The 10,047-nt window shown below is 36.2% G+C and overlaps 1 protein-coding gene across 1 annotated transcript in view; it reads right to left on the bottom strand.

The window, feature by feature from the left end:
- Nucleotides 1–5,664, bottom strand: part of LOC135224339 (ribitol-5-phosphate xylosyltransferase 1-like) — a 52,889-nt gene extending 47,225 nt beyond the window's left edge. The window contains 1 exon segment of the mRNA XM_064263247.1: nt 5,395–5,664. Coding sequence (XP_064119317.1) covers nt 5,395–5,493 — 99 coding nt within the window. The 5' untranslated portion in view covers nt 5,494–5,664.
- Between the last annotated feature and the right edge of the window lie 4,383 nt (nt 5,665–10,047).

Genomic DNA, 10,047 nt, shown 5'->3' on the forward strand with positions numbered 1-10,047 from the left:
CTACATGCAGTCCCTGGCTTACAACAGGTTCGGTTTATGACATTCCGAGGTTACGATGCTTTTCAATTATATTCATCAGGAGTTATTTCCAGGTTTACAATGCATGTTTCAGGGTTAAGACACTTACGGCGCCGTTCTGACGGAAGAAATGACTCCAAAAATGCAAAATAATCAATATTTGGATTTTTTTTTATGAAAAATGCAATAAAAATGCAGTTTACATAGTTTTTAATACACCCAAAGCATTAAAAGTAAGGTTTTCTTAGGATTTTTAATGATTTTCTGGCTTACAACGATTTCCAGCTTACAACGCGTCTCAAGAATGGAACCCCCATCATAAGCCGGGGACTGATGTACATTCTTTACAGTTGAAAAAGAAACCCACAAAATCACTTTGTAACTTGTTTACTTCTAAGTATTTACATTTAGTTTTACTGCACACTCGAGAAGACTGCTGGGCCTTGACCCAGGCTAACATCCCAAACATCTCTTGAAAATGGGCCACAGATAGGGCCTGAAAGTACTCGAGTGTGTAGTAAAACTAAATGTAAATACTTAGAAGTAAACAAGTTACAAAGTGATTTTGTGGGTTTCTTTTTCAATCTTCAGTAGAAAACTGAAAGAACTTTTTGTTTGATTCTTTACAGTCTTATGATGATGATTCCTGCCAATCATATGTTACAGCTTACTTTTTCAACCTCACCAGAGAGAAATACCAACCCACAAAAGAATATTACTTCAATAAAAGACACAAGCAATTTGGTTTCAGTGTTCCATTTAGCATAAAAAAAATCCTTTGTTAAAAACAATTTGTACACGCCTAAGCTAGGTAAGGTTTTAACGCCTTTAATGATATAGAATGGCTCCAACATGCATTACTGGACATTACTGGGTGACTTATGATGGCCAAATCATTGTGGTTATCTAGCCTACTGACCATCACATACAGTAGTAAAGAACAATATAGTGGAACCTCTGTTTTCGTACGCAATCCATTCCAGAGCGTCTCACAAAGTCCAAAACATACAAAATCCGAAACAATAATTCCCATAAGAAATAATGTAAATACAATTAACGTATTCCAGACACCCATTAATATTAACAAAAAATATTCTCTTAAATGGGGAATAAATATAAATGACCAATGAAATGGATAAATAAATATTTAACATCTCTCTTACCATTATGGAAGACTTGTTAGCGTATGGAAGACAGAGAGGGAGGAGGTTACCATTTGGAAGGGGAATCCCACTCAAGAAGGACTTCAGGTATCAAGGACCTACTCGGAGTTACTTCTCCCCTTTGTTTTTTACTGGCACTATCTGGGGTTACTTCCCCTCTTCGTTTTTTACTGGCACTAAGACAAGCTTGAGAATCATCTGCCTAAAGTGAAACATGGCATTGTCATTACATAAACATGTTAGACACAGACTACAACGTTTTTATTGGGCTGGTAATTCTCCACACAAAATATTTTACATCACTCCACTTTGCAAACATGTCCTTAATCACTGACGTAGGTACATTATGTATGCCCGTTCGCTTTCTGAATATTTCAAACCAACTTCAGCTGGCCTTAAATTCGCTAACAGCAGCACTTGTTGTAGGCATTTTCTTACAGAGATTGGCATGTAACATCCTCCAACACTTTGCTATGAGTTCTTTCTTAAATTCTATAGCATTTTTACAGAAGGGCTGGCACTTGGAACTTAACTTTCTTTGGCCCCATGATGGGTTATTTATATATATGTATATATATATATATATATATATATCTATATATATATATATATATATATATATATATATATATATATATATATATATATATATATATATATATATATATATAATAAAAGAGGCTCATTACAACAGGCCCATTAAAAACAGTGTTTTTTAACAGGTCTTTTATATTTGAGACATATCCTGTTTCAACAGAAGAATTTTATATATAATATAAATATATACACATACTATATTACATTATACATATATATATATATATATATATATTTAAGATATATATCTCCTAATCTTATATATATATATATACGTATTATTCATATATATAGCATAATATCTATTAGATATTATTACATATATATCTTTAATCTATATATCTACTTATTTATTTATACTCTATATATATGATATATAAATATATATATATATATATATATTCGTATTAAGTATATAATCTATCTATTATATATCTTCTATGTATCTATATTATATAATATAATATTTTATATATAATAAAGTATATAGATATAATATATATATATATCTATTATATATATATATATATATATATCTTATATTTATATTATATAATATCTATCTCTATAGATATATATATATATGTATATATATTATATATATAGTTCTCTATAATAAATATATATATATGTATATATATTATATATAATATATATATATATATACGACTGGTAAATATGTTCTGTTACAACAGAATTTCATCTAATAAAAGGAGCCCATAAAAACACCAAAATATAGAGAATAAGTACTATATTTCAGAGACTACTGTCTCTCTCTCCAGGTAAGTAATGAATGAGAAAAGTTACAGAAAAGGCGGTATTTATACCAAGAGATCCATCCATAGGTTGCCACTTAATTAGGTCACCCCGGTTGATAATTTCTCTTTAATCTTCTTAAGCGTTGGTAGAAGTAAGACTTTATCTATGATATCTGAACCCCAGGTGTCCCATGAGATGTTCATTACCTGTCTTTGTTTAATCAAGGCCGACTCTATCATCTGGCTCTTGTGTCGACATTTGCTGCTATAAATTAAGTGTGACAAATTCCAGTTTATTGTGTGGTTGTGGTTATTCATATGGTTAAAAATAGGTGAGATCTGTTATTCATAGCAAACTGACTGTTTATGTTGAATTAATCTCTGGGGAAGTGACTTTACAGGAAAAATTTATTTTTTGTTAATATTTTGGGGAGTCTGGAACACATTAATTGTGTTTACATTATTCCTTACGGGAATTATTGTTTCGGATTTCATGGGAGGTTCTGGAACGGATTATGTAAGAAAACCGAGGTTCTACTGTATTTAATATGTGCACCTAAAGATTCATTTCTTTGGCATTACATACCTCATAGTAAACCATTACCATTCATACCGGATTTTTCAAGTTCACTGCAATAAGCTGAGCTTTGGATTCTTAGGTTAACTCCCCAATCTCATGCCTGTAAGTTAAATATTAACCCCTTGTCTTTGTGGCTGTGTTTGACAAACCTCATGCATCCTCTCATGTCTCACCATGGTATTTGAACAAAATTCAAGGAACACGTTTGTTAGACTTGAGTGGACTATAAATAGCTAACTGGCAACTTATCAAGTCTTAAGTTCTTTGAGCGGGAGGCATGTTAATTGTCCACAGAATTTCCAAAAAGATGGCATTACTGTCAGTAGAGAGAGCAGAAATTTGATCGGGAGCCACCTTTCCATATCACACAGTCTCTCTCCCCCAAATTGATAAGACTCAGCCCCACCTAGGAAAGTTGTACCAACTATAGATTTAAGTATTGCTTTATTTTCAGATATTAGTACCAATGAGGCAACATAAATTTTACAATAAAAAAAATATCAAAATCGTATATTAGATCTTTCTTCAAAATTTTACAAATTCTGTAGTGCCTTTGATTAATCTTAGACTATCGTAATAGACAAACTATTTACCTACGATATAAAGTCATCGCCTCTTGACCTTTCTAGAAAATATATTGGTTACAAAAGAAATAATTTCCTGATAATTTTCTGAAAAGGCATAGTGAATATATAATTTGGCAAGGCCATTCAGTCAATCTTGTCCCACCGTTGCTCTCCTTTAACTCTTTACAAGTTTGTGTTCAACTTCATATTCCTCGACATCGGTTACTATATGTTCAAGTACATATATAAGTTTTATATAAATCCGGTGCCGGAACCAAACCCTGGAATGTAGTGCAACTGAAGTAACTTTATATCTATGAGTAAAATGACCTATCAACACTGATAATTAGCAAATTTATCATGAAACTTAGCAATGATGAAATCCAAAAATGGCAAAAATGTGGCTCTCTCTACACTACTATATGGGTGGTTAAATCTGTATTGCTAACAGCTATTCTGGGCATTTTAACTTCAATAGAGAGGGTTTAGTTTCAGTAAGAACTGCTTCTAATATGCAGATATCATTTTTTCACCTCGACTTAGAGAGGGGGGACGTGTCCAAGTGGTCTCCACCCCTGCGGGCACTACAGTTTACTGCTCTACTAATCCCAGATCTCACCAAACTGGTAACTACAGTATATCAAATCTTTTGTTTTTTAATGGGTGAAACATAAGTTGTCCTTAGAATTTAACAGTTCCTATTACCTATGTCATCTTATCATGTCAGTATGGCAATATCACACTTTCAGCTGACAGAATTTAGCACACTGTAATGCTTATAATGCAAACTATTCCAGACATTTAAAAAAAACCACAGCAAGTTATCATAATTATTGTACAATAAGTCATACCTATAAAAAATGAAATGTACCTATTGTAGACACATGATTTTGCTCTGAATTCTTATAAATGAAGCACATTAGCCTACAGATTACCAGATGGCACACATAACAGGATTACAGGGGTGAAACCACAGGCTTGATAAGGTTAGGAAATATGGGGAATGGTTAACTGAGCATAAGCTAGTAAGGTTAGGCAAGGTTAGAATGACCAGTAGCCTACACCGCGATAATAGCTACTAGGAGTACAGGATTTTTTTCAAAACGCACTTGCAAAACCTTTTCCTTGTAGTATCTGCTTTAGGCCAGGCTATATGTGTTGCCATGAGAATCTCCTTAGTCTAACTCAACAGGAAAAGCCTCACTAGATGAGTGAAATAAGGTAATTAGGCTATACCCCTCGCTAAAATAAGCTTTGGCTACGTTGCTACAGATCCCGCCGTCAAAACGATTGGATCTAATAAAGTCTAAGAAGTTCACCAAAATGGCAAGGTGATCCAGAATACAGGCTAATTGAAGACGACATTAGTGCAGTAGTTAGATGTGATACCAATTACCATACTCATGACTAGGGCTACCTACTACTAGTAAGCTACCTTTAGTAACTTGCACAACCTGTCTATTTACCCATACCTAACTCATACTAGGTATACCTAGTTGGTAGTACTGGCTAGATAGATACTACAGAAATAAAAATAATCGTCGCTAAACCTTTGAAAATTCTAGTAAATATCGGGTCCAAATGTCCAGCATTCAACCCAAGTCAACTGGTTATGACCGAGGAGCCGTTGTTTACATCTTTAATCTACGGTAAACAAGTCTACAGTAAACAAACAAGAGACGTTCCAACTATGGATTTTCGCGTCTACTCACATCATTCACGATAGAAGGGCTTAGCGAGCGCTTCCTTTTGCCTGACATTTGGTTTGGCGATTTAGATTTCGGCGTCGGTTGCTGTGATCGCCTCTGCATTGGCCTTGAAATGCAGAAAAGTCCTCTGAATGCCCCTTTCTCCGAGGTATCGAGTTGCCTGCCCAGTGCCCACCGAGGACTTCGTCCGCTGCTGCTATGCGACACTGGGAGTCGTTCGCTTCGACATTTTCTTTTTTTTTCTCTTTTGACGTTTGCCTCCCCCCAAATAAAGGGCGCGTCGCGGATGCGTTCTTTATTTCCACAATTCGCTGAGTATGGCATGCATACCACACATGCCCCGTATATATAGATACGCGTAAGCGTCAAGATAACTATTTCGTAAATAACTGCCGAAAATGTGATAGAACCAATTTGTAAAGTAGTCATCTTGTTACCACTGAGCTCACATCTCTATTATTTGACAAAATATTTCAGAATTTGTAAGTTTGTTTACGTGAACTTCATCATTCAGCGAGATCTTTAATTACTCAAAATGCCACATCATCTTATTCCGCACAGTCCAATTCTAAGTAATTGTCTGAGACTGAAAGTGTTTCTTATTAAATTAAAGCAGACTAACATGATAAATACATCAAACAGTGAGTGAGTAACCCCCGGAGGTTTGTAAAATTTGTTTCATCCACTCGGATCTTTTATAAAAGACGAGAGAATTCTCTTGACTGGTACAAATAAGACCAAATGGGTGTGCCCATTCAACTTCCATTAACTACTTGAATCATTCTGCCCAACCACCCATCAGCAGTCCCGTCGTCGCCATTCCCGTTCCCCTCGAACAGTTATTTTCAGTATAGAACCGGACCACCGCATTTGGAAGTTAGCACCCAAGATCAATAACGTAATGTATTGTAATTTGCTTGAAAACGCGTTAGTACGAAATGAATATTATATTTATAACGCACACACAAATGAAATTAGATTAACTGAATATGAATTTGATCGATGTATTGAAGGTTATCGAAAATTAAAAAAGAAAACTTTGAAACTAACAAATACACACTCGTACGGACAACCACGCGCAGACGCATGTCCTTGTATACATACAGCTTTTGTATGAGAGAGAGTTGAACATAAAGATCATGAAACATTCATCCTACCACTGAATTAGGAGGAGGAGGAGATCGACATTTTTAACTTGTAACGAACCATTCAACCCTATTTTTGCGCACGTACACCGTCTCACCAGCCTGTAACTTTCTCTCCGTCTCCTCTGTATACCTCGTCCTTTCAACCCCAAGATTCAATAATCGAGAGAGAATTACCTCGACAATTCCTATACGTCTGCAGAAATCAGCCATCCCACATTCCATTCACGACCCAATTCCAAACACACACACACACATACTTAACTGTCTTTTACTCAGGCACTATTCCAAAGGCACTCTGTGATACCCGCAAACTCTCTTGTCATAAAATTATGCAAAGACATTCTGAGATTTATACAACATACATTATACTACTCCACATAAATTGTCAAATCGACAATGTCACAGTGCTCAGAAAGTAAGAATCTTCAAAATTTTCTGGGAAGGGAATTGTGAGGAATTCCTCTCACAACGATTTTATTTTTCTAATATTTTTTTGTATCCACTTGTTTCCACGCTATTTGTCTTTTATTATAGTTATTAGTGTCTGTCTCATAAGAAATTATTGATTGATTTTCACTGCGTATTGCCGTCTGTCAGGTAATCGACAGACAGGAACTATCTTACTGTATTTGTATTCATGTGAAAACCAAATATATTCGCATGCCCATATATTTTGTAAAGATATGTACGTCTACATTGCATGACATAATAAGGGTGAAGAACCACATATATTCGAGAATGACACTCTTAACATTATTTTATCTGATTTTGCTATGTTCTAGTACGTAGTATCTGTGGTGCGGTTAGCACCGAAAAGATGATTTTACACAAAGACGAAGTCTTTTGACATAACGTCGGTAGACGTTTTAGTAGCGAAGTATAATTACTGTTTTAGTTATGATGATTCATTTGTCTTTATATATATGAAATTGCTCTTGGTGAATGTATTGCGCATATTACGTATGGTAAGAGTTGGTGTCATTGGGTCTTGTTTGTGCCTCTCGCCAGAGAAGCCATTAGGAGAGGTCAAAAGATCGGGAAAGGAAAAGAAGGGTGGTAGTTCGCCCCTCTGAACGCTCCTTTGCGTGCCCCTCTAGGTGTGTGTATGCGTATGTGCGTAGTACACTGTATGACACACACCACCAATTAATTCACTACATTTAATAAATATATTGAAGTTGCACACTATTATATTTTGGAATTTATTTTTGACAACGAAGTTGATAATCATTGTAGAGTTTTTTATGTTTATGAAAACCTTGTACGTCAGTTCTGCATTCGTGGTAATTGTATAACTTGTCTCCTTTTCCCCAACAAAACCCGAATGCAGGACGGAACGGACAGCTTCTTGGCTCAACTTTTGAGGTGACCTGTTATCTAGTTTGTGTAGTGATGTGTGTGTGGATTTAGAAAGGGCGATTGCCCTGATTCTTTGAATTTTGTCGTAATTTGTTTCATTTGAGTGCCATTGATTTACAAATCCCCTTGAGTGATTAATTTTATTTGTCACTTATATGTTATTACTCTTTGATATGCTTAACTTTTAGTTATTAAATTAATTTTAACTTTATATTTATCAAATGCGTTTCAATATCCCTCGATTTTATTTCATTTTTCCTATGTTTCAGTTTTGTGGATGGTGAATATGAATTGATCTGATAAACCTTTATTGTGTTCATATTTTAAGGTTATGCAAATAACTTTTAGAAACGAGATAACACAGCGGTCCTCTAAGGTCTGAAAATCAACCCGTGAGCACTCGCAACATTTAGAGAGAGAGAGAGAGAGAGAGAGAGAGAGAGAGAGAGAGAGAGAGAGAGAGAGAGAGAGATTTTCAACCCGTGAGCACTCGCAACATTTAGAGAGAGAGAGAGAGAGAGAGAGAGAGAGAGAGAGAGAGAGAGAGAGAGAGAGAGAGAGAGAGAGGCACGTACCTCTCGTCGTATCTCGTGTAGCGATTTATGATCTGAGTTCGTGTCTACAAGGACTGCTCAGTAAGTGAAAATACTTAATTGTGCTACTATTCATTAATGATATTGGTGTGTTATCCAAGTTAATACTGAATTGGGTTGATAGAAATCTCCCCGTAATTTAGAAACCGCAAAGGGAGTTTTGTGGAGTTGTTACGTAAGGCTTTTAGCGGTTTTTGACCAAGTAACAACGTTAAGCATATAATACAGTCCACTATAAGTCCATCCTTTTTCGCCACAGGAATACTTTCAATCCGGCTGATTTCAAGTGCAGTCTTATTGTAGTACAGTCTTGAAGATGCAAATTTAAAGGCTCTTAAACGAACATTCGAAGTGTACCTTAGCTCAAATAACTTGAAACAATGCGAAGCTAATCTTGTGCTGATTCTATTTGTTGGCTGTATTATACGTAAAAAATCTTTCGGATATTTTGGACGCCCAGTCTTGATAACCGAAGAGTCATTATTTACACAGTGTAACTCAGGAAGCAGGACAACTCGTACCTCGACCAACTCCGTACCCTACCAACTCGTACCTATATTCCAGTAAGTGCATTTTTACTATTATGATTTAGTAGTATATTGAGTGACAAGTGAAGGTAACTTCAAATTCAATTTCTGATATATTCAACATGAAGATAAGATACGTGCTAAGTTGAATTTAAAAAAGTAATAACAGTTGAACTCATAGAATATTTTTGTTTCAGGTGTTTCAGGCTGTTAAGGACCTTCTTTCGCAGACCAGTGTGTGTGGCTTTGTTGCGGACTTTGAACCAGCAGTGTGGCAGGCTCTCCGCCAGGTCTTCCCAGCAAAGATGCTCAATGGGTGTCTGTTCCACCACACCCAAGCTGTCTTCAGACACGTCCAGGAGCTTGGACTACAGGTAAGACATAAGCAAAATTTATAATCAGCATTTTGCAGCTACTTGTTAAGTTACTATTATACTGTTATGCCGGTAGACTATGTAAAGGTACGAGTTGGCAAAGGTACGACATGGTTAAGGTACGAGTTGGTAGGGTACGAGTTGGTCAAGGTACGAGATGACATAGATTCGGTGTTTTCCACCAGATATTGTGGCTCCGGCTTGTTTTGTTTGCAGATCTTCAGCAATTCAGGGCGTGTGGTAAATAGGGTATGCCTCGATTTTCCAGCCATTTTATTAAGTCATCTTTTTTAGTTGCAGATGTGGGACAATGACTATCCTCTGTTAACATATTATGATATGGTGCATTATCTATTACCAGGACGGACGGCTCAGGAAGGGATGGTAAAAGTGGTCTTGTCAGCCATTGGAGGAACAATTTTCCATTCATCTCTCCGTGGTAGTCCCCACTGGTGTTTTTTGCCGGGAAACAGAGAAAAGAATTCTCAACAAATCCACTCGATGAGCCCGCAGCAACCACTACAAATCGTTCGCCTTCTCCCGGAGGCACTTGACGGCTGTGTGTATAGCTGGTAATTGGCTGAGTACTGGGGTAGATTACAGTTCAGTTGACCGGACCGTGTAACACCATTTTGCCCGGTCCGTAATCCCTCCG

The sequence above is a fragment of the Macrobrachium nipponense genome, chromosome 12 (genome assembly GCF_015104395.2).
Source record: "Macrobrachium nipponense isolate FS-2020 chromosome 12, ASM1510439v2, whole genome shotgun sequence".
In the NCBI taxonomy this organism is placed as follows: Eukaryota; Metazoa; Arthropoda; class Malacostraca; order Decapoda; family Palaemonidae; genus Macrobrachium; species Macrobrachium nipponense.